The sequence below is a fragment of the Melanostigma gelatinosum genome (genome assembly GCF_949748355.1).
Source record: "Melanostigma gelatinosum genome assembly, chromosome: 12".
Classification (NCBI taxonomy): domain Eukaryota; kingdom Metazoa; phylum Chordata; class Actinopteri; order Perciformes; family Zoarcidae; genus Melanostigma; species Melanostigma gelatinosum.
This window is the reverse complement of record NC_136645.1, coordinates 2,690,941-2,716,476: the sequence shown is the minus strand read 5'-3', so window position 1 is coordinate 2,716,476 and position 25,536 is coordinate 2,690,941. Positions and strand designations below refer to the sequence as shown.

At 42.3% G+C, this 25,536-nt stretch overlaps 1 protein-coding gene across 1 annotated transcript in view; it reads left to right on the top strand.

Moving 5' to 3' along the window:
• Positions 1 to 25,260, top strand: part of cdh5 (cadherin 5) — a 30,761-nt gene extending 5,501 nt beyond the window's left edge. The window contains exons 2-15 of the mRNA XM_079280355.1: positions 3,668 to 3,895; positions 4,162 to 4,441; positions 5,612 to 5,734; positions 5,922 to 6,089; positions 6,181 to 6,365; positions 8,082 to 8,195; positions 8,385 to 8,527; positions 8,617 to 8,750; positions 9,995 to 10,104; positions 10,461 to 10,563; positions 14,417 to 14,547; positions 15,127 to 15,241; positions 19,464 to 19,596; positions 19,985 to 25,260. Of these exons, the coding sequence (XP_079136481.1) occupies positions 3,674 to 3,895; positions 4,162 to 4,441; positions 5,612 to 5,734; positions 5,922 to 6,089; positions 6,181 to 6,365; positions 8,082 to 8,195; positions 8,385 to 8,527; positions 8,617 to 8,750; positions 9,995 to 10,104; positions 10,461 to 10,563; positions 14,417 to 14,547; positions 15,127 to 15,241; positions 19,464 to 19,596; positions 19,985 to 20,369 (2,346 nt within the window). The 5' untranslated portion in view covers positions 3,668 to 3,673 and the 3' untranslated portion in view covers positions 20,370 to 25,260. The remainder of the gene's footprint in view (positions 1 to 3,667; positions 3,896 to 4,161; positions 4,442 to 5,611; positions 5,735 to 5,921; positions 6,090 to 6,180; positions 6,366 to 8,081; positions 8,196 to 8,384; positions 8,528 to 8,616; positions 8,751 to 9,994; positions 10,105 to 10,460; positions 10,564 to 14,416; positions 14,548 to 15,126; positions 15,242 to 19,463; positions 19,597 to 19,984) is intronic.
• The last annotated feature ends 276 nt before the right edge of the window (positions 25,261 to 25,536 follow it).

The window sequence follows — 25,536 nt, the reverse complement described above, 5'->3', positions numbered from 1 at the left end:
ACAACAACAACAAAAGCCACACAACTAAAAACAGACAACCCATGAAAATGTCAATCTAATGTACTGATCAAATCAGCGCCTGATGCATGAAACCAGTTTGCATTAGGGTTAGGGTTAGATTCTGCTCGTTTGACTTTCTTTTCCGTGAGAGTGATTTCAGGGCTCCTGTCTCCATGTTTCTGGAAACCACTGCGTGAGAACATACATGTGCAGCTTTGTTTGTCCAGACCATGTCGAGAGGAAGGATATACGCGGTGACGCACAGTGAGAGATTAGCGTGGTGAGGAGGAGGACAATGCCGGACACGGCCAGGAAACATGTTTGGTCTCAAACAGCAGCCAAGTGAATGTGTTTAGGTTAAGTAAAAGAATCACTCTGTTACCAAGAGAGTGTTTTAGAAAAGAAATAGACAAAAGTAAAAGCAGTAAAAACACGACATAAAAAGGAGATATAACAGCTGAATGAGCTCAAATACACGGCAGACACAGCGCGTGATAAAGGAAGAAATGACCTTTCAAGATATTTCCGTTGTAGGAAGTATTCCGGGAGACCAACGACAGTTAACTGTAACATCCAACCAATTTGCCCTTTTCAAGAATATGATGCATCACTTTTATTTATGTGAGAATTAATATTTGATCTATATGATACAAGTTTAATCAGAGATAAAAGGAGTACCCTATTTGCATTGCCCCTCTCATTCCTTACATCCTCATTTTCCTGTTGGACGGTTTAGACTCTTTTTGGTGGTGAAATAAGAAGTGCCACATCGTCTCAGAGTCATAACTAACACAAACATCTGCTTTGAAATGATAGAGAGACACTTTTTAGGGATTCAGGCCTTTCCTCATATCCACCGTTTAGATGTTCCCTTCAGCATCGACAGTCGTCCGTCCAGTCAATACTTTCTTTGACACATTGCTGAGGCTCAGAATACCACATCAATACGGCTGAATGAGAGTTTGCCTCAGGCAGCAAAACACTGAGCACCAGTGTGTTAGGGTCCTGAAGTGTTGCATATTGGAGAAGATAGACGTGATGGCGAGATATCAGGAGCTCAGTGCGAACTGATAAATGGCATCAATTCGTCAAGTTAGTTCAGTGTACAGAACAAGTATGTCTTGAAAAACGTAGTGAAGTTATTGAGTAAGAAGAAGAGGCGTGAGAAGGTTATTAGCAAGTGAGATTAAGACATTAGAAGGCTACTTTGTCAATACATTTAGATTTCGTCGATATTTACTGGCGTTACACATACACTCACACTTCCCATTCAGAGGTCCACAGTAAATTGCAATAAAAGATGCTCTTCTGTTTAATTAATTTAGTCTTGAAAGGAAACTAAACAAAGACAAAACACGGGAGGAACAATAAAAAACCCAACAAAGGGATGTGAACTAAAGACCAAAAACACTGTTGAGTCTTTGTTTGAGCTGATTTGTGGGGGAGCCGTGTGAAGAGGTCAGGGGAGGTCAGCAGAATACCAGATTAGGCCATTAGAGGGAGAGGACTTTGTGCCGGTATAATCCCCTCATCATAATCTCTCTTCCTCCCTCCCTGCTGCTAATGGCTGGAAGACAATAAGATGCACTAATCTGTCTACGGGGACGGTGCAGGGCTGCGCTGAGATATCTGGAGTGCAGAGCACATATAGACTCAAATGTTTTGAAGATTAATTCCCTGGCATTTCTGCTTTATTAGATAGAGCCCAGTGGGGGGAGGCAGGGACCATGGGGGAGACAAAGTAGCAGAAAAGAGTGGGAGAGATAGTGAGACGGAATGAGAGGGAAAGCTTGAGTTCAGACTGCTGATTTCTGTGTGCCTTATGCATTTTTATTTTGGTTAAATTGTGCTAAAATGGCCCGTGGGCACGAGCTAGTGATGCAAGGCAGTGCAACGTTTGCTAACTCGTAATCAATCAAAAGCCTTTAATCAGATGAGGTGCAAGTTTGCTTTCGATTTTAGAAGTGATTTCACCAAATTTAAACTTCAATATGAAGCAGACGAGTTCCGGGCGTGTTGGGTTGAATTTATAAAATGATGATGAATCTATTTTTTTTGTTTTTTTTCCTATTAATCTTATTTTCTTTGGTCTTTGGGCTTCATGTTTCTGCAATGACCTGCTGATATTTGACGCGGATGCATGTTTGTTTTTTCAGCTGCTTCAGTCTTTGCACCATATGTCACTGCCCAATTCTATGTGTACAAGAATATTAAAGGGTTTCCAAGATTGTAGGGAAAAAATCCAGACGAGGAAACTTCTGTTGTCAATTACTGTGGATTGTCATGACATGTTCTCCACAGGATGAATCCGAATGGCTTTGGTGATCCCCTGACTTTTCCTACACCGCCAACAGCAGGTTGCTTTGTCTCTAATGAGTGAATTGCCGTAAAAGTTTAAATGCAGACAGTCATCTTTTTGTGAACTTTGGTGATCCCCTCCAGTGCCGTCACAAGGGCAAAATTTAATTTGTCCAATACTTTGGCCGATCTCTTTGGATTCTTTTAAAACCTCACAGCTCCACCGATGTGGCGGAAGAGTCTTGTCTCCTTATTTCCCTGCATGGCGTTCAGACCAAAAATAGCCTCAAAAGAAATCATGGGCCTGTGTAGATGTGCACTTTTTAAAAGGTAAGAAGACACAAGCCATGAATTTGAAGGCTTATCTGATGCCAAAACACTGCATAAAGGATTTTAAAACTACATTACTACAAATTCAAAGGTAAACAGCAGAATTACGTTGTTTATTTCATGAAGTAATCTACCAGGATTGTGGGCTGGCATTTTTTGATTTGGCCAATGTCGTTGCCAGATGACGTTGCATTAAATCACAGCAAACGTTGAGCCAGATTCACATTTTTTGTCGCCAAACAACAGCTTGCATTTGATTTGCCAAAGCCCACTATGCTGACACCTTTGTCCTTGTTGCTGATGTCTGGCGTAGATGAATGTGAAAAACTGACTCCTCCTTCTCTCGTGATCCTAGATTTGAATCCAGAACTGGTATCGGCAATAAAGCATTCACTGTGTTGCACCTAAACTCTCTTTTTATCCTACAATTTGATGTGCTGTATTAAAGGGGAGCATAATAAAAACCGATCAGAAATTCAAAATGTCAAACAGTCCCTTCATGGTAAATGGCCTTTCCAATGGCTGATAAAGATGGACATCCTAAGTGGTTTTAATGTCAGCTCCTCTCTCCGTCTCGGTCCGTCTGTCTCTTTCTGTTTCTGTCTCTCCTTCATGCTACGCCAGTGGGTCAGAACCTAAAATGGGTCACAGGCCTGTGTCTAATAGATCCCCATGCGACCACATTAGTGATATGCCTCAGCCCAGTTCCCATGATGGGGGGCTAAATGTTTAATTTGGGTCCCAGGCTGAAAAGGTTTAAGAGCCCTGGTCCTCAATGATAGCTAGACCTCGAGCTCAGCGGTGGCCTGTAAGGGGGCCGCGAGTCCTTAGCCTTCACTCCGAGTCTCACCCTGGCACATTGAAAGGGTCTGTCCACAGCTGATAAGTGGTTTTAATGTGATCTCCTCCCTCTTCTTTTTTGCTCCCTCTCCTCTCACATATTCCTTTCTGCATCCTCCCGTCACCCTTACTCGTTATTTTACTCCTCTCTGCTCTCTGCTCTCTCCTCTTTTCCCTCATCCCTCCCTATCACTTTCAGTCCTAGATGATGGCTTGGCTCCAGCTGTGGACTATGGGGCTTATGGCCATTATGTCCGTCTCTCTCGCTGCTGCGGGAGATTCTGGCCTTCCTGCGGTGGAAGGCAGCGTTGAGATTGTGAAGAAAGAGTCCCACCCGGTCCTGATCAGGCAGAAGAGACATTGGATCTGGAACTTTCTCTATGTGGAAGAGGAGAAACCTGCGCCCACCGCCTACAAGATAGGACAGGTAGGAAGATCCTCCTCGTGTTTCTGGTCTAGGCTACTTCCTGGTAATCTGCTTGAGTATTTTTTGTCATTACCATTCCGTCTTAATGCTGTAGCTGAGAATCTGGGGCAATAACTTGTTGCGAACCAGCTCTTTGATGAATATTTGATTGATTTTGCTAGAATACTCAGTTTATCTGTGGGGAACTTGCTGGAAGGGTGTTGATTTGAGTCCTCACTCCAGCTGGGGAAATTAAGAGACACTCTACTCACTTTTTCCTTTCGCAGTTGCAGTCGAGCCAGAAAGTGGAGGCGAAGAGCTTCAAAATAGAAGGTGAAGGAGCAAACACCATCTTCACTGTGGATCAAAAAGGAGACATGTTTGTCACCAGATCTCTGGACCGAGAGGAGAAGAGCGCGTACCATTTAACCGTCAGGATGTATGATGGGAACAACAAGTTGATCGAGGATTCTGGAGAGTTTGTTGTCCATGTGACGGATCTCAACGACAACATCCCAGTTTTCCCCGGAGCATATAATGGATCAATTACGGAGAGGTCCACGATAGGTGAGTAGCGTTACTGGCAAAAAAGATCATCAGCTGGTGATAATAGGCTGAACAGTTGCTCAATAGGTTTTTGTCAAATTGGGTTTATTTGTATCACCTTGTATATTTAAAATGAGTTCAGTGTGTTCCTTCACAGTCGCCAGGGAACAATGTTGGCATTGTGCGTTTCTGCAAACCACGGATACGTTGAAGTTTTTGCATTCGGTCAGATCAAGTGACGTCGTAGCTCTAGCAACCGTTATTGAAAGTTACGTGGTATAGTAACAGTGTGAAAGTCGTCTCAAGGGAGGGTGGAAGGGTGATGGATGGTTTAAACAAACAGGACAGCTATTTGTGTCCTGCGTGAAACCAAGTCAATGTTGATTTAATGCTTGTTACATCACTTTATGTAAGAGAGCGATGCTGAGGACTGCTATTTATTCACGCAAGTTACAGTTGTTATCTGACATTGTTACGTTGATATTTATACACAAAGCTAACCAATTCTTTCACAACATTAACCACGTGGCATTGTGCATTTTTGCAAACACGGGACTTTCACCCAGGAGGTCACTGTCCGTGTCCCAAGTGACACCAAAAAAGAGACATTGACTTTACACTTGTTGCGTAACAATAGTCCGATACGACCGCTTGTTATTTTATTACGCTAGTTACACAAAGCCTGATCTTTTTTCTAACCTTAACCATGTAGTGTTGTTGCTTAAACCTAACCAATTGTTTCACAACATTAAACATGTGACATTGTGCATTTCAAGGATGATATGATGCTGAAAAAGAATAATGACAACTATTGTTTTCTGGTGACTGGGTTGTTCGAAAACTCATTGCAGACCATGTGCCCACACCATAAATGAAGCAAATTCTTACTGGAAAAAAGTTTTTATTGCTGCAAGTATTTGAGATTTAACATCCAGGGATTTCATTTAATAATTAAAAATAGACTGACCTGTGAAAAGTGTGGGGACATAATTAATAATGTCAACACCTGTCACAATCACTAGCACATCCTGCTGGGAAATGAATGGCACATCAGTGACTCAAATAAAACAATCTTAGAACATAATCATGCTGTGTTAATCAACCAAAGAACATTTGGGTTGGACATTTTTGAAACGCCGCATAATGCCTTATTGCTGATACCATTTTCAACAATTCATGTTCTTTATCCAGGAACTAAAGTAGTGGAGGTGAGGGCAACCGACGCGGATGACCCCACCACTGCTAACGGAGAGCTCAGGTACTCTCTGACCCCACACGGAGAACTTTCTGCCTTCGAAATCGACAGCATCACAGGTAGGCTGGCTGCGCTGACGTCCGACATGATTGTTTCATCCTGCAGCGACCTTGTCTTTTTCCTTAACAAGTTAATGGAGGCAGAGGTGTAGATGATACAAGCTATTTTTACTTGAATATGAGTCAGAGCTGACCTCAAAGATAACACCCTCTCCGTCTGTCTGTCTCTCTCACTGTCTCTCTGCAGGTGTGATCAGCTGCAAGATAAACACGCTGGACCGGGAAACCAAGAGCCAATTTGTAGTGGTGGTTAAAGCTCAGGACATGAGAGGAATGGCCTCTGGCAGCACGTCCACCACCTCTGTCACCATCAGCATCGCCGACACCAACGACAACATTGCTTCTTTCACCCGAAGTAAGAACTATTTCAAAAGGAAAGGTTCCAATCTGTTGCCCGTCTGGACACAACAGCTATATTCACAGCGATGTCCATTTTCTGTCTGCAGAGACGTATGAACTGCAAGTTCCGGAGGACCACAAGCTGAATGAGAAGATAGGCACTCTGGAGTTGGAGGACAGGGATCAGATTCAGAACAAAGAGCCCACCTTCATCATTCCAAATGAAAACAGCAAAGTGTTTAGCATCGAACTCAGCAGCCCCAACAAGGATGGCAACCTCATGCTCAAACAGGTAGGAGGCGCATGTGGCAACAAATGAATAGACGATATCTTACGGCTGCAAAGTTTTATTGTTTAGCATTCCTTGCTTTGTCAATTTGATAGTGGGAATACTGATTCATTTGGATCCCACAGGTTCCCACAGCCCTCTTAGATGGACTCCAGTAGCTCTTCACTTTACCTTTTTGAAAGATGTGATGGCTTCATTGTTTTTCTCCGTGAGACATGTGCATGCAAGTGTTTATGAACTTTATCTATCTGCCCGAACCCAATCTCGCATACTACTGGAACCATCAGCCTGATACTTCCTGTGCTCACATATGACTGTACGTAGGACCTCTTGTGTTTGCGGTGATTTAAAATTTAAAAAACACTAGAATTCAAACCCAACAGTGCCGGCCTCCTCCTGGTGAGGAGAGCTACTTACGCCTGCAGGAATTCTAGCAGGTTTACTTCACTGGATTGTGCTCCTCAGATAAAGTATTTGGGCCATCGGAGAGCTGAATATGTATTCTAATGAACTGAGCTCTGTAATCGCACGGCCTGGAATCGAATCGCACCACAGCCTTCTCTCTGCTCGACTCGCCCCTCAGCTCTGTAGCCCCTCTCATCTTTCTCACCGGCTGTGTTTACTCGTGCAGAGAGTAAGCCAGCTATCGTCCTCACTGCGGTTAAGGTCTTATTCTTGTTAAGCTGTTTACGCATGCCTTTGATACCCTGCGACTGAGTATTCCTGTTACCATGAATAATCCAGTCAACAGAATATTCCTGCCTACCTGCGGTGTCCCATCCACAGATAAAAGCGTCCGCCAGAAACAACATTTAACCGAACAGTAGGCTATTGCTTATACAGGGCGATAAGCAGAAACGATAAGCAGAAATGTGACGGTAAGCAGAGCTTGCTGCCATATATCTGTTGGCATGAAAGAGCATTCGTAACACTGTGCAAGTCTCAGTTCGTGCAGACTTTGAAGAAGTGAAAGGAATCAGGTGTTTTCATGCATGAAAACATGTTTAACATGGAGGGAAAATATGGCACTTTGCCGTGTCTCTTAAATCCAGGTTGTGACATTTAGAGCCTTTTTACACCTGCAATCGACAGCTGTCCTTGGTGAACAGACACAGGTGTGAATGCACGGGGATGACGAGGTGTGGTGCATTTGAGCAGATACAAAAGAGAAGTGTCCCCGGTCTAAAAATAAGAGCAAGATATATGGAAATATACACTTTTGAGGAGGATTCAAAATGTGGAATGTCACTTCCTCTATGGATATTAAGTGTTTAATGGAAGTAGTGAGACATTAAAGTTCAGTCTCAAAAACATGACATTGATAAGGTTTACTGCATTTTGATAAGAGAACAGAGTCATTTAGGATTTCCAGGTGCATCAGATGTAGACACAAAAATGAGCCGAGACGGTTTCGAACCCTTTGGGAAACAAATAATCATCTTAGAAGTCCAGTGGAACTGCTCTTTTAGATACTGTAACCTACAACTGTTGACAGCATTCGTATAATAATAAAACAATGCTCAGTGTGCATATTTAGGAGGAGTTGTCTTAGCCCCTTTGGCCCTCATCAACTCCTCAACACAACATTATTTGGCCATATAAACAATGACAAGAGCTGCAAATATATGCTCAAAATGAAATCTAATCCTGATCTAATTAGTACTTATTCTTGACTTGCTGTGGACTGAATTCCCGGTGAACTCTTTCTCGGACTCTCAGGCTCTGGACTACGAGACGACGAGCAGCTACACTTTCACCGTCCAGGTGCGAGAAAACCTGAGAAACCTGCGTTTTCCTGCGGACAACATGGTCAGTGCTGTCACCACAGCCCAGGTAAACATCCAACAGGACGTATGTAGCCTCTAAGCCGTCACCCTGCTTTTCATGAATGTGTGACAGCACGCATTGAAGAGACGAAGAACTTTCATCCCAACAATTCTAGTCGATTTAAATCTTTTAATCTTGACCAGACGTGCAGAAATAACGAGCTGCCTTTCAACTGAATTCATTTGAAATTGACAGGTGAACATCAAGGTGTTGGATGTAGACGAGCCACCGCTCTTCTCGCTGCCCATCTACACGTTCACTGCGGTGGAGGAACGTATTGTGAGCAACATCGGAACAGTCACAGCCAGAGATCCTGACAAAGCCAACAAGAGCATTCGGTACGATGCTGTGCAAATATATATATATAAATAATGCAACTAATCCTGCGTAGTAACTGTTACCCTGATCTCTTGCTCTCTCTGGTTAGATACTCCATCTTAGACAAGGACTGTCCGATCAGTATCAACCAGTTCACTGGTCAGCTGGCCACCCTGAGGATGCTGGACAGAGAGATGGAGGCCACACACATGTTTCAAGTTAAAGCACAGGAGGAGCCAAGTGGTGCGTCACACACACACACACACACACACACACACACACACACACACACACACACGCACACACACACACACGCAGGAATTGAGTTGATTAATCCTGTTTCTTTTTAACAAAAGAGCCTCAGATAAAAAAATCGAAACCATGTGTTTTCTCCAACAACGGTAATGTGCAAGCAGGGACGGAGTTAGAAAGGCCAATAAAAGACAGCGTGTTCTCTCGTTGTTCACTGAGCAGCTCCTCTGGATTTATCGAGGGATGGGAGTCGCACGCATTAACAGGGATTTCTTTTATAGATTCAACACATTGCATCAACACCTGGTCGACCCACACGGGGAGGAGCGAGAAAGCAGGAAAAAAAAAAATCACATTAGCGGGTCTCTTTGTTCACTTGCAGCCTCCAAAAACCAAACTATATATCTTTAGACCGGCAATGAATGAAATCTAGAGATGACAAACAAGCTGTGTGAAGTGAGCCATGTAAGACAACAGCAAGAAAGTATGACATTAAATAAACAAAAACGTTGATGAAACATGGAGAATTTGTAAAAATGCTTTGTAGTAATTGATTTTACTTTTGACCACCTTTGTGAGATTTTTAAAGTATTTTTTTAAAATGGAAAGAAATTGAAAAAATGGCGCTACCAGCAAAACATAAAAAGATTAAGAATTGATTGTTTGGAGTGTAATTGTTTCTCCTGTTGGCCCACCTGTGTTCGTCAATCTCTCTTCTAACAGGATGATTTATTTTCTCTCCACATTGAGGACCACATAAGCGTTAAACGAGATGACGTTACATCACGAGAGTTACATGTAAGGGTTTCTTTTTATCCTCCAGCAAACGTTTGCGCTGAAGAAACCCTGCAGGCAGCTCACAGATATGTCTGTTTCCATCGTCAGCACATTGTGAGACACGATATAATGATGAAAATGTAATGACGTGATTATCCAGGCCACAATAATTCACAAAATTTGTCCGATAATCATAAAAAAAGTGCTTCAAACTCTTACAAATTGCACTAAAATCACTTTCCCTTACATTCAGTTAAGAAGCAAATATTTATATTGCATCAAAGATGGAACACAACTTTCTACAGTGACCATCCTTTTTAGTGGGAAAACAAACAATCTTAAATAAAGTAATCATAAATAAATACATTTTATTTCCAGCCATCAACCTATTGTGTGTTTGTAATCTTTAACATCGTCCCACACAAAACGAATCACGTGCTGCTGCCCGTCCTCTGCAGGTTTGGAGTCATTTGTGAAAGTCAACATTATAGTTCAGGACGTCAATGACAACAAGCCTGAACTGACTGTGGATGAGATCTTCGTGTGTGAGAACGACCTCACGGACACGGTGAGAAAAACACAGTATTTACAGCAGGTTGTCTTTATTTAAGTAGATATTTACAGTAACTTTATTGGGTTCGGACTTCATGAATACCCGACCTTCAGTTGTATGTTGTAAAACAGGAAGTTCACTAATATCTGTGTCACAACCCGGAGACCAGGGTGGCAGAAAAATAGATGAAGAGTGTTACAGTCCAGTTGCCAGGAAAGAATGTTGGCATTGTACGTTTCTGCAAAGCACAGATACATTGAATGTGGACGTTTTTGCATTCGGTCAGAGCAAGAAATGCAGTAGAAAGACTGACTGAAGGTTATATATATATATATATACGAATGCAAATGAATGTTTCTGTTTGTCCTCAGGTGATAGGAACCTTGCGAGCCTCAGATAAAGACGACCAGCCGGCTTCGTTCAGTTTCAGCCTGGCCAGTGAGAGCTCCAACTTCTCCATCAAAGACTATGGCAGTAAGTCTTTGTGTGCACCGAGCATATATGTACCTTCATATTTCCTGCTCTCAAGAAGAGCCGGCCTTGGCACTTGTTGCTATGCGACGACGGAAACTCCATTTGAGGCTCAGTGCTTTGTTGCTAAAAGTTACGGTCTGGGACTGTAAGTGCTGTCTAGAATGCACAATAGCAAATATTGAAAATAATGAGAGCAAGTGGCTCGGTGGGGCTGAAGATGTATTCTAAACTCATCCCAGCTCAGGATGTTAAAGGAACATGCCACACACAGCGCTACTGTGGTGCTTTCTTTCAATAAGACCATGGAGAGTAGAGGAAAACTGCACCAACAGGCCGAGCCTTGTGCAGGAGAGGATGCACATTTTGATATGTGTTTATTGTTTAAATAGATTTAGGGCTTTACAAAAATGTTCCAAGACATGACAAAACTTCAAGCTTATTTACTAAACATGGTGGCGCTAGAAGAAAAATCTCCACAGTCAGAAGGATATATCACGTGTTTATACAAAATCGCCAATCAATCTGGTAGGTATTGAAATATTTCATTGTGAATTGTGCTTGGGGCGCATATGAAATGTTGGAGGATCACCAAAGTCTTGGTGTTTCATCTTCTGGGCACCGTGGATATCTGTGCCGAGTTTCATGGCAATCTTATCTGAAAAATATGATCATTTCAATACGGATCCAAGCGGTAGACTGACTTTTATTATTCAATATGCTGTTTTAAAAGAATGGTGGCCAACCTGCATCACATTATCTTTTCTTAAACCTAACTAAGTAGTTTTGTTGCTGGAACCTATACGAAGGAAGTTTATTTTGAACAGACTGTTTGTACTGTATGTAACAAGTCGAAACAAGTTGCTGGCTTTCGTAGGAAAACGCACACAAAATGAGGAACTTTTTCACAAGACACCAATACGAGGATACGTTCAGTTACATGTAGTTCTGCTTATCAGCTGTATTATTGGCCTCTTTGCTGGCTCCATCATACTCAACATAAAAAGAGAGCTTTCTGTTCCCAAAAGATGACTCTAAATTCAAAGCAGAGTCTACAATCAGTAGATCCGCTGCCATTTGGGAGTGAAAATGTGTAGATATAAATATGCAAGTTAGAAAATGTCAGATAGAATAAACAGACTGACACGGATGATGGTGTGAAACCCTGACAGAGGCATTTGCTTTGATCCAGACATTGATATTTAGGCAAAGGTTGGTGCTCTGTTGTGTCAGATATCCAAAGCCTATTTGGGTTATTCAGCTTAGGACACAAAATGGCACAAGTAAAACAGTTTTCATTATTTTTGATCATCACGTAGCGTTATAAAACATGAAAGCCGGAGGAAAAGAGTTACCAACTGTTCTCGTCAAATATTAAAAGTCTGAATAGATGAAAGCCTTAGGTAGTCAGATGAAAGATTTCGCTGAAGTGTTACTATTTAATTTAAGTGAAACTTGAAACGCACTGAAAGGAAGATAAACAGAGGTATGAACTCATCTATTTCCTCTCTGCTCGTGCCTGGAGGGGTTGACATGTTGAACCAATGGCGAAGGAGGAAGAGGGAGACGGAGGAGAGCAAAAGGAAAGACAGATGAGGCGGAGGTGGAAGAAAAAGATGAAAGGAAGCGAGACGGGAGTGATCGGGATTAAGGGAGACGGGTAACATTGAAGTGAGACCGTGTTAAAATGCAGGCAAATATAAAAGGAGAGCGAATGATGAAGAGCGATGAACAAGAGAATAGAGTTAGGAAAAGAGAGAGGAGAGAAAATGAGAATGAGTTGGAGTAGAATGAGACACAAGAATAGAAAGGAGAGGAGATGAGGACATGATGAAAGTAGGAAACTTCATTAAATGAAAGGAGAGAAAAAAACAGGAGAGAAAGATGATAGCAGGCTAGGAAGGTGAACTAGGAAGAAGGAGGAACAGAAAGTCAACGGCCGAAAAGGAGACAGATAGTTTGATAAGTGCTGGTTGTTCGTGTGAATCTCTGTTCTCCCCTGTGCTCCCCAAGAAAGCACCTCACCTCACACCACTTAACACACACACACACACACACACACACACGCAACAAGAGCTGCAAAGTGAAGGCTTTTAAAATATCCATCCACTACCAGCTCTTTAAAACTTGCTTTCATTACTGGGGACCCTGAAAGACACAACAGTCGGTGTAGCTGCACAGCGAAGTGACAAGTGACTCGGTGTTCAGACCACGGAGCCACAGCGAGCTCAGTGCATTAATAGTAGACAGACAAGAGCGAGGAGGAGATGAAGAAAGACGAATGGGATGCGGGAAGAGAGAGATGGAGAGAACAAACAAACAAATATGTAGAGAGGACAGTGGGAAATACAGAGAAAGCCAGAGGGACGGATTCAAACAACGAAGGAGCGGGAGACGAGAAGAGGGACGAGATGACGGGAGGACAGAAGCTGTTTTCATCTTTCGTTCAGTTAGTTAAGGCTTCTTCTGTACGCATGTCCTCCCACACACACCGCCAGCAACTGCATGTTGTCTTGGGGACAACGATGGAAACTTGGTCGCAGTGAGGCGTCTGTATCGATCGTTTTTTGAGAGTGTTGAACTTTCAGTAAACGGGTCAGTTTACTTTATCTCCCGTAGAATCCTGCCACGCAAATAGTTTGAGGACTGGATTTGAGGAATCCATCTGTGCGATGTGGGACGTTTTTTGTGCCGTAGACGACATAGCTAATGAGACCGCTGACTGGCCGTCAGCTATTGTGGCCGTGATTTTGACTGACTATGTTTCCAGCCAACCCAGTCTTACCAAATGGCATCACACCAATTTCTTAAGGCATTTTGGGATGTCATTTCACGTCATTGAGTCTGTACTACAGTCAGATGGACATGAAAAAGTGACCTAAACCTGCAGTCTTTCTAATGGCCATCAGGGGCGACTCCTCTCTTGATTGGGTGGAGTCAGAGCTCATATTAAAAATCTCTCAGGAGGGATGAAATTATTGAGGCAAGTGATTTCCCTTCTTTCACAAGACAGATATAATTCAAACTCAAAGTCCAATATGAGCAAATGTCAGCCACACCCAGGGTGTTTTTATTCAAACCAGAGAACCTGAAAGTTCAGCAGAGTGTGTCTTGGTATGTTGGAGTCCAAGGGTCTTTCCTGCCATTGTGTTTCTGAAATTGCTCCAGCGGTGGGATATTGTGGAGAAAGGCTCTCCCCATCGTCTCAGCAGGAAACCTCTGCCTGCCGGGGGTTTGAGTAATGGCTGTATTGTTGCTCAGGCCTGCAGGGGAGACGTTGCTCTGTTCTGCTCAACATGTTCCCTTCTCTGTAATTTCTATTCTTTCTTTTGTTTTGTTCTATTCCCTTTTGGTGCTTTTTGACTTTACGCTCATTGTGTATTTTGAGAAACCCTTCTTGTCTGGCCACCACATTGTATTCAAATGATTAGGGGCCACATTGTGTACATTGTCAACAATATTCTCCTCTGCAAATGAGATAACAGTCTGTCGAGAATTTACAAAATGGTTGGCCTCATGTAGGCCACTATTTCAGGTTTTTTAAGATGCTGCCATTATCTATAATCCTAAATGACTAAAATCCTAAATGCACCAAACTGACAAGATAATCACAACCGATCTGTCTGCCTTCATGTGACGACTCTCTTCTTCTTATATCTTGCAACAGACGCTCGCTGTATAAATAGACTTTAAAGACGATATACAAGGCAGGTGAACATTAGATCCGCTTCAGTGAGACAAAGTGATGACTCCGACAAATTAGACATGGATTTTGCAGGAAAGGAAAAGGTTAAATTTGTGTTGAGGTGTCACTTTGTACATTCACCGTGTGTATTTATGTGCTTCTTTCTAAAAGACAGCACAGCAGACTTCACGGTGAAACAGGGGCCGTTCAGCCTGGATGACCCCAAGGATTACAGCGTGGATGTGCGCATCAGTGACGGAGGGCAGCCCGTCCAGACCAGCATCACCAAGCTGGCAATCAAGGTCTGTTCATTCACTGTTCCCATTACCTCGGAAGAGTAATACCCTGGTAATACTGAGTCATACGTTCATACGTTCTTTATTTAGGCTAAAGGCAAGGTTGGTAAACTTGAGAAACTTGCAAAAGTATGATGGATTTCCCAAAATATTACCTTACAGAAAAACAGGCCCAATGTTGCCAACTCTTTTCCAACGCCCGTAGCTAGCGGCACGAGCTCCAAAACAATGAATCAAGCAAGACAGTCGCCAAATCGGCAACACTGACAACTCTTTCCTTTAGGCCTCTCTCCAAAGCCACTCCCCTAAAATGATCATATTTAGACAGGCAGGTAGACAGACCGTTCAATCATTACATTCAGGTCGAATGAAACCTGTTACCTTGATTTATTTTGTTGTCAGAGCATTTGATTAATTCATTGCTGTCCGGATGTAATGAGAAGTTCAACAAAAATATTGAAAATGTTTTTTGAAGAAGATTACCAACCCTGCCTTTATACTGTGGAACTGAGTTTCTCCTCACATGCAGTGTGTAGCTTAGATTTCACGAATGCAGCTGCTGATTGATTGTCCTGTCTGTTGTAGTCGTGTCGGTGTGATGCCAGGCGGATTCCTACGCAGTGCAAAGCTGGCGCTCGGAGGATGGGAGTGAGCGTTCACGCCCTGATAGCCATTCTGCTCTGCATACTGACCATACTTGGTAAGTTTACGTTTCTTTTCGCTCAGATTTTCTGCACAGCTCTTCTCAGAGATCATCTGTCAGGGCTGTGGAGATAATCCTTTTTTCTTAATATTTCTAAGAGTGCCTGAAGAAACTTTTTTCCGGTGACCATTGTTTCATCTTCAAGAGCACCTTGAAGGCCAACTCTAACAATTCCACACATCAAAGTCTTTTACTGCATATGTGAGAAAAGTTGAAAAGCTTTTTGTGACTCAAAAAAGAGCTGTGCTGAAGCTAATATATTGTCTCACGTGATGTCACTTGAGTCGGTTGGCGTTGAAGACTAAGTTTGGAAATAAATAAAAAATTCAAAGTAGTTCAGTTAAAAAGAAGTGAGCTCACCAGACCTCCTCCTCTGTGCTTGAGGCTATATGCTACATTAGCCGCTACCAGCAGAACACACCTGAATCTTCAAAAGACCTGTAAGTGGTCAAGTTGCATTGTGGGTAATTAAGGTGCCAGGTTTTTGACAAGGAATACGCAAGCTGATATCGCTGGTTCTGCTGTATAATCTTGTCTATACTGTCCATCGTGAATATATGAGCACAACTCTAAATCACTGCAGTGTGTAAGATTTAGTGGTATCCGGTGGTGAGGCTCCAGACTGCAGCCAACCGAATACCACTTAATTTCCCACCTTCAGTGAGAAGGTGATTGCTGAAAGAGGTGACAGTTGAAACTTGGAAGTAGGAAATCTGTTGTAAGTAAACAAATCAAACGCAAGTATTCCAAACAAGCAGAACAAATAAAATGTGCCACTTCCTGTGAGGCTCTGGGTTTGTTTGGCGTTCAGACGGCGCACTGGGAGTCAGTTTCCTGTTTCTGTGTCACATGGGTTTCACCGCTGCCCCGCCCCTTTAAAAGACTCGCAGCAGGTCTATGAGTCCATTAGCGCAACACAGATTATGACCCATTCTTTCTCTTCATAGTCACCAAAGTAAATATTGGACCCATTTTTCACAAGCCACATGTCTTCTGAACATTCTGACACTGAAGTAACATTTTTCACGCGGACAAATGAGGAGAAAATTAACTCCGTTAGAGACCTTTCTCCGTCTCAGCAACTCTATCACAAGATCGGACGTTGACTAGTGCACTAGCTAAGTCATTTTGCTAATCATGGTTGAAGAATTATGTTATACACGTAATCTTAAACGAGGAAAGACCCTAAAAACACACACAGGGACGGTGGGAGGGGAGGTGGAAAAACAGCCATCTTTCAGCCAGGAGACGAAATGAGAAGTCTACGTTGATTTATTTGTCACGTAACTTGCGTACTTCAGTAACGGCACTTCTGTAGTCATTTGAACCCAAAACCTGACAAAGTAGTTCTGTTGGCTAAACCTTCCTGAGTTGTTTCCTGTGAAGATGAAAGTTTACTTTAAAAAGACGTGTGGAAATTGACACGTGTTGCTCGCTTTTGTAGAAAAATGCACGAAAAATGAGGATTAACTTTTCGTAAGTTAACATACGAATCGTTGTATGACGATACGCTGGGCCGAGAAAATATCTAAATACGTTTTGCAAATATCACCCAATGTGCTTTCATACATTAACATAACTCTCAGGTGGGAGAGTTATGCCCCTCCCTTTGTTGTTGGTCTTATGAATACTGCAGCGACGGATGCGTAAATAATGCGGTTGTGAGCTCAATATTCTCTTTGATACCTTCGCCCCCTGCTCCCTTTTCTTTCTTTTTTTTCTGGGGGTAAAAAGAAGAGACACTTGTCATGTTGGATGAGAGGCAAGTCAGAGATAGTTGGCCAAACAAGAGGGAGCTGGGATGAAAAGTGCCAGGGAACAAAAAACAAGGAGAAATGAAAGATGAAGAGGGATGGAGGTGGAGTGACAGATGGAGACCATATATCTAGACTGAGATACGGGAGATGGAGAGGGGTGGAACAGGCCGACAGATGAGAGGAGAGTGAGACGGGGAACTGAGGTGGAATGAGACCGACTGAGTGACAGAGAGAGACAGAAAGAGACAGAAAGAGGTTAAAGAAGAGAGATGCCGAAAGAGGAGAATTGTGGGAAAAAGCAGCAGAAGAATGGGAGCGGTAATGAGAAGAGTTTATCAGGTCTTTAGGTGCCGTCTGCTTGTCAAACACCGCCAAACACTCAACCTATTAACTATTAATATACTCCTTCACTATCGCGCCTTTTCCCCTCTGTTCTTCCCTTCATCTCTCTCTTCCCCTCTGGGTCTGTCTCTCTCTTTCTCTTTATCAAACACCCCCAAACACAGGCCAGATTAACTGTTTAATGCACTTGTCATTATCTGCCAGGGCCCAAAGCAATTTACCGTGCTCCCCATTCACAGACGCATTTTCTCACAAGAACTCGGGTTTGACACACGGAAATCTTTTTTTTTCTCAGTCGTTTTTTCTCCAAAGAAAGGTCTTCTTCTTCTTCTTCCTTCCTCTTTTCTCTCCCCTCTAAGTCTGATATCTCCAGAGCTTATTAAACTGCAGAGCATGTGTTGTAAAAGATTAATCTGTTGGTTTCCCAGGCAAATTTTAATTAGTCCTGCTCGCCCTCGACTAAAAGGCATGGCTAATGCTGCCCGTCCGCTGGGAGAGAAAGAGGTTGATATCGGGCCGAGGCTCGGGGCCTAATCTAATGTCAAATGTACCCTTCTTCCCCCTCAGCTGTCTCCTCTCTTGATTTCCTCAGCCACGACTTCTCCCATTTCTTGCACTCCCTCCTTCCCTCAATCGCTGACAGCTCTCCTTATTTGTTCCGCTTTTCCTTCTATTCTTTCTCTTCCTCTTTCCTGCTTCCTTGTCCTCACCTCTCTGGCTACTGAATTTCGGGGCGTAAGCAAGAACAAGAAAAACTTTTATCCCACTTTATCGTCATGTTTCTTAACTCGGACGAAAGAAATGCAACAATGGTGTTGCAACCCTCCTGTTTTCACCAGATTGACTTCAAATAACCTGTAAAAGTCTATATTTTATGCATCTATAGACTCAAAATCTCTTTTATTCCTTTGACCTTTTTCCCAATTTTCTTTACAGTTAAGCTTGTAAATGATTGCTGGGCCTATTATAACTAGGATTTGGGTGTTGATCAGACCAGGAGATAAAATCACACTGGTGTTGCTGTCTTTAATTCTCATTAAGGTTATTTTAAAACGCGTTTATTCTTCATAACTTTGACTGTTTGACTGAAAGTTTACAGTCCTTGTTGCCCACATAGCCTGTCTTTAAATCAGCTGGGCAAACTGTCACCGACAACCGACAGCTCAAAACTGTCGCTTTTTCTTGGCATAATATTCACTTTCTGTGTGAAAGTATTTGTGACAACAACAACAGTTAAGGCCCTTTAGGGTTCGAAACGACATATTGGTCTGGCTTAAAATAAGTACGCTTGTAACGTGACGTACGCTTCGTACTTTAAGACGTGTGACATCATCAGTACACATTACTCAATTTTTGGATCCACACGGGACTCCTGAGTAAAGGTCCTCAGGCTACACAGACAAGAGTCATAATCCCTGCAGCTGCTCGCCTTCTTAGTCAACAAAACATTTTCTAATGCCTTTATTTTCTCATGCTCACATTCTTGTGTTTGCTCTCTTTACTGCTTCCTGTGTTTCCCCTCTTCACCCCCTTTTCTCTCTTTCTCAATTGTTTATTTCTTTGTCACCTGCCACATCCAACTTTCCTTCCCTTTCCTTCTCACCCCCCTTCGTTTTGCTTTCTCATTTCCACTTCCTCTCTTGTATGTACTGAATCTCTCTTCCTGCTTCTTACGCTCCCGCCTTTCTTCCCGTCTCTGCTGTGTCGTCTCTGGCTGAGTGGATTCATCTGAGGTTTTCATGCTCGAGGCGAAACGTCTCAGACACCTAAAACCACCCGCTCCTCATTCTTGCTCTGTTTTCTAGTCTCAATCCCTCGTTAGTGTTCCACTTTCCTCACTTGTTTCTTGCCCCCATTCTTTTTTTCCGTTTATTTTCTCGTTTTTTAAATTCACACTGTTGGTCCAGCAGGAAAGCTGGCAGGACAAACTGTGAAGGTTTTCCATGTGCAACGAAGTGTTTTACACTGTTCCTCTTTTATACATGGCTTATACATTCATCTACTTCCAATCAAAACATATATAAGTTTTCTTCCATCCCTAATATTGCATTATCTTGCGTCAAAGAGGATCCACAGAATGAACATGTTGTAAAACAAAAGCGTCCTCTGCTGCTTCTCAGTCATAGTGATCCTGTTTGTGATGAGGAAACGCTACCAGAAGGATTCTCTGGCCAGTCTGAAGAACAGCGGGGAGATTCACGAGCAGCTGGTCACGTACGATGAGGAGGGAGGAGGAGAGATGGACACTAATGGGTACGTAGAAGAAGAGAAAGAAGAAAAAACCTCAGAATATAGCTGATATGTGCTGACGCAGTTTCCACAGGGGAACGCTCCCCATCCTTTAACCATTGACGCAAAACAATAATTATGAATTTAATGTCAAACGATAAAAGATTTGTTGTAGATCTAAATGTTTTTCACTTTAATACTCTTTATGTTGCCTGCATCTTGATAGTTATATATAGTTTTAAATGCAGTTCAACAAATATACTTCTTTATGAATGTGTCTTTTTATAGATGCTTTTTTTTTGGTCACATCTACTGACATGAGTGTGCATTTAACAGCAGATGTGACACGTTTGACACGACAAATTCTCAGAGTTCACCAGTTAACATTGGATTTAATTCCTCTCTCTTTTAGCTACGATGTCTCAATCCTCTCTTCCGCTTGCCACGACGGCTCCCTGCTCCGTCACCCGGACCGCCACCCCCACCCGTCTCTCTACGCCATGGTGCAGAAACCCCCCCACCACGCACAACCCACCGCCTGTAAGGGCGACATGGCCGTGATGATCGAGGTGAAGAAGGACGAGGCGGACCACGACAGGGACGGCTTCCCGTACGACACCCTCCACATCTACGGCTACGAGGGACCAGAGTCTTTAGCCGGAAGCCTCAGCTCTCTGGGGAGTTCCTCCACGGGTTCGAACTTGGATTACGACTTCCTGAACGACTGGGGTCCGAGGTTCAGGACCCTGGCCGAGCTGTACGGTGTGGATGCACCTGACTACTACCATCAATACTGATGGAGACCATCTGCTAATCAGCATATAGGATGCCAAAATACACACACACACAAACACATCGAAAAAAGCCATTCAAACACACTCACACATAGCCAAACATATGTAGGAAATACACACACTCACACTCGTAGAACCAGGATTTGACGCCGTCCGTTTAGTTTCTTTCCAAGAGCTTCGGTTTTGGTTTCTGAGAGCTCTTATTCTGACGATATGGTGCCCTCCTCCACCCGAGGAGATGTTGGAAAGATTTTAAAAAGTAACACCAGGACATGACGCCATAGGAGACAGTGAGAACCAACTGCCTCACAGATGTGCAAGAGGATCGATTGTTGGCGACAGCGTGAGATCCACACCGTGAGGATGCTTTTACATTCCTGTCACAGTGTTGTGAAGTCTGACATCGTAACCCTTTTATCACCTGAGAAGATCTGAAAGGCCAAATCAGACGAAGCTCCACGGCGGGCCATTCAGAGTTTATCTTGGATAGTTGATGGTCACTGCTGGCCAGATATATAATTCTTTACGCCCGTTTGTATTCAGTTTATGTCTCAAAACACCATTTTGCATCATTTTTTAACCACCGTTGACTGTACTGCAGAATAAGTTTAGTATCGTGTCTCTTAAAATGTGTTATTTGTACGCACCTATATTGATCGACACGTACACCTACCAATGACGCATATTTCTTAATATATGCATAATCTACATTTGGAACTAAATAGACATGGCCTACATTTTTAACATCTACAAAAAAAGAACAAAAAGTATGCATCGTCTTATTAAATCAAATGTTTACGTCAACTTGTCATCTTGATATGAGCTTTTTATGTATATCTGCTAATATAAGCGTTTTTAATATCAATGGAAGTTCATTTCTACTACTGGGGATGCAAAATGGTGCATTTAAAAACAACTCCTTGTTGATTTGAGATTTTTACCGCATTGTTTTCTGTCCCACGCTTCTCTTTCATATCGACAGCCTGTAATCTCTCTGAACTTTGATGTGGAGTTTTTTGTTGTTGTTTTTTTGACAAAAGGTCCATAAACACGGCGAGAACGGGGGTGATTTTACTTTTGATCTGAGGTTGATGATTTGATTTTTAAATAAGATATCGCTTCAGGGTTTATTGTTTGAGGTGAAAAACAGCCACAAGAGTTTTAACTCAAAGAGGTTTGAAGTGTTTGATCACAGCGAGATGCCAGTTGTGTTGGCTTCATCTAAAACACTGAAAAGAGTTGTCTTTAAGGAAGGTTCAAGTCCCAACACAACATCAGGTGTTAGTTGTCTCAAAAAGTTTAGAAAGCTGCATCAAAAGTTCCTGATATTTAGCAGGTTTTTCAAGGTAGAAACCTTTTTGCTTCCCGAAAGCAACCATCTGATATGAACGAGGAGTCATTTTCTAAGTGAGTCATTCTGTCCATTTATCTGCTGCTCCGAGGATAAAAAAAGACACTGAAAGGAAACGGCACTACGGCTGCTCAGACAGAATTACAGCGTGTTCCAGGTCTTATTTGACAGAACTTATCATCACATATTGTTGAGATGAAAAGCCCAATTCTCAGAGGCCCACTAGAACAAAAGTCATTCAGACAACTCAGGAAACGCAGAGTGGCCACAGCGGCCAGTTGGGCCGTTGTGATGGCTCCGAGGTGGCTCGAATAACTTTAACCTCCCATCCTTTAAGCTACTGGCAGGTCAGAAACTCTCTGATCCAACATTTTGAAAGAATTCTGTCATATTACAGAAACAAAAAGCACCGTTGATCATTCAGAATTCTTTGACTGAACTGGAACTATTTATTTACTGTGGTTTGTGTCATCTTCCAATGAGGAGTTCACTCGTTATTGGGTTGCACCGTAACAGAACCAAAATATGGATACAGACCATACTTTTAATTTGGCTTGTGGTTATTGTCAACAGGACAAAACGAAGCTCTTTTGAGCCATACTCATCCTCATTTTCTCTGCTTTTTTGTGGATTAAGGCTGAAACTAATTATTATTTAATCTGCTCGTCTCGAATCTTTGATTGTTGTATCTATGAAATGAAAAATGTCCAAGATGAGCCCATTGAGCCCAAGATGCCTTTTGTTGAATGAAGATATTCACTTAGCAATAACATAAAACTGAAATAAGCCGCAAAACTCACATTGAAGAAGCTGGACACCAGCAACATGTTTGTCCAAATTAGCTTGAGAAGTGAGCCATTAGCAAAATTAAAGTAATTCTGATCACGGGTTGTTCCTTACAAAGATCATCTACTTCATTCATTTGGGTTGCCAGGTTGTTGGCGCACATTTAAACGTCAGATCCCCTTGGTTGGGTTATCTTTAATCCTCTTATAACTTGGAGGATGTGATGTATATTTACAGGAACAACTGCGTCCATGGACGGTCTGAACCCCGGCTAGCAGGGACTCAGTGGCATGTGGACGCTTTGGCTTATCTGAATCACAACCAGAACCGTTTATTTGCCAAAGTATGTTGCACATACATGGAATTTGACATTGTGGATTATTATTGTGCAAATGAAAGCTGTGGAGGTCAATCATTCATAAAGTTAAAAGGTCACCGCAACAACTCATGAATCTGTTTTCTTTACAGTGAAGTGGAGCTTTGTTTTAAAAAATATCTACTTTCATTCCAGTTTAGAGAATATAGTTTATTTATTCTCCTGTTTATTCTGTTTTGTTTGGACTTGAAGTTGTTTCTTTAAAGCTCCTTGGAATGCCATTTGACAAACGGTGGATACAATAGCTGGAAGCCCTCTCAATGCTTTCGTGTTGGGTTCATATACCGGTGTATATATATATATATATATATAAACTTAGAGCAGCCAGTTCCTCCACCTCACTCTCAGTCTCTCTCTCGTTCTCCGGTCCTCCTTGTTTGCCTCACCGTATCTCTACCACACCTTCTCTCTCATCGTCCTCTAATCAGCTAAACCAAACGGCGGAGTCAACTTCCTGTCCATGTTGGTGGGGGGTTGCTCCCGCCCCTTCCTGTCCGTGTTATCTCTCCCGTGGGCCAACACATTGTGCTCACTTCCCGTTAGCCCGGGTTGGGAAAACAACCTTGGAGAGGAAAAAGGATGGAGGCAAGGAGAAACATATATGACAAGAAACAAGGAGGAAAGATGAAGAGAACAATGTCGAGCAGTGATGAGTTTTCCAGCTGTGCAGAAACACTTCAGAGCAAAGACACATCACACATGCATCCTGTAACATCCCGTTTGCGAAGCAACGCCGAACGCAACGTTTACAAATCAATAAAGATCAGCCACAGTTGAATCTTTAAATTCATAACAAGCAACTCCTCACTTTGTTTGGTAAAAAATGAGAAAAAAACGTAGCATTAATAAACAACCACCCTGAGAAGACTTTTTTAAACGGAACATGTAACCGCATTACGTAACAAGCGCTCGGTCAACGTTTACTTTGGTTTCACTCGGGACACGAGGATCAGTCTCCCGGGTGAAAGTCCTGTGTTTGTTTGACTCATTCATGACCACTCTCCCCTGATCCTTGGAGGACTTTTTTTGGCTCGTTTTACTCATTATTTCAATCACGGTTGTTCAATATATTTCATCACTTGCTCTGACGGAATGCAAAAAACGTCCACATCAAAAAAAACTCCACATTCAATGTATCCGTGGTTTGCAGAAACTTAGAATGTCAAAAGAAAAGTCTGCCGACTGGATTTTGTAAAGAAAAAATACTTTGTTTTAAAAAAGAAACTTGTTTTTTGAAAGCTTTTCTGGCTGCCATCTTCGTTTGGGCCAAAGAATGGAGACTCTTCTTGTGAATCTTACTGGAGGGAATGTTTTTCTGTCCTGATATTTCAGACCTGTCAGTCGCTCTCCAGGAAGCAATATTAAAGTTGTTTTTTACATTTTGTTTGTATGTTATCACCATTATCTTCAATTGTGAACGAAAAAAAATCGGTGTTATTGAAATCGGCAGCTCGTAGCAGACAGAGAGGCTCCATTATCTACGAACAGCAATGAGTGTTGTGTACTGCGGGAGAGGGAGATGGGTCAATTTGACAACAATTTTGGCCAGCAGTGTTTTTCCACTTTTTAGTTCTGTTCCAAAACTCTGATGTAAAACAACGACAACACTTCACACATACATCTGAGATAGTTCCACAATACATTGATCATTCAATTCAATTTCCTTATTGTCCTTATTGTGCAGCTGCAAAATGACTGATGCCATTTTGTCAAGTAGCGTTACTTAACATCCTAAAAAGTGCCATTTGGATCCAGACAGTGAAAGTCAACCAGGTTGGGATTCAGGCACAAAACTACGTTTTTTTTATCTTTATGTCAAGCAACAAACGCCCCATATATGTATCAAATATTATCTTGAAAGAACAGACCTTTGGGTGATTTTGCTTTCATTTCTTTAGTGTATCCCATGTGTTATTGAGGAGTGTACTTTGAGTGGAATGTATCTAGAAAAGAAACGTGCCTCACGATGATTCTTCTCCGGCCTCACCTCCTTTATTTGTAGCCTATGTTCGTGTATTTAGAAGACGTCGAACTTGACACAATCTGTTGCTGTCGCTGTAAAGTGAAAGAGTCGTTGTTGAATGGCCTGAGTGAATATGTGATTTACTGTTTGTGTGTGTGTGCTTGTGATCATGTAGATACATACAAATGGGTGTCAAAGCCAATAAGAGAAAAAGAGAAACCACGTAGAAATACATGTGTAAATACAGTAAGGGTCTCAAAGGGAGCAACATGTGCCTTTATCCTAAAACTAAAAACTGTAATTCATTTTTTTGATGGCGAACACAATGTTTTATATATTGTTTTTATGGTGTATAGCAACTACTTTTTATTACCTGGCATTTTTGTAAGTGTAGAATAAAAATAAACACTACAATAACTTTTGTTGTCTTTGTGTTTTGAAGTTCGACGACACAAAGAAAACTGTACTTCAGTTCAGATGTTCTCTGAATCAAGTTAATAGCTGAAGAGTGAGTGTTTTAATTCCGTGACCACGAGACCAGTGGGAACAAGAGACATTTTATTTATCAAGCAAAGGTAGACAATAAAAAAATGAAAAACGAACAAGAGCAGGTGTAAAGAGCAACTTGTTCTCACTTCCAATTGGTCAGTGGCCCGACGCGTTCCACGATGACGCCCTGCGTGGCCGTAGTTAT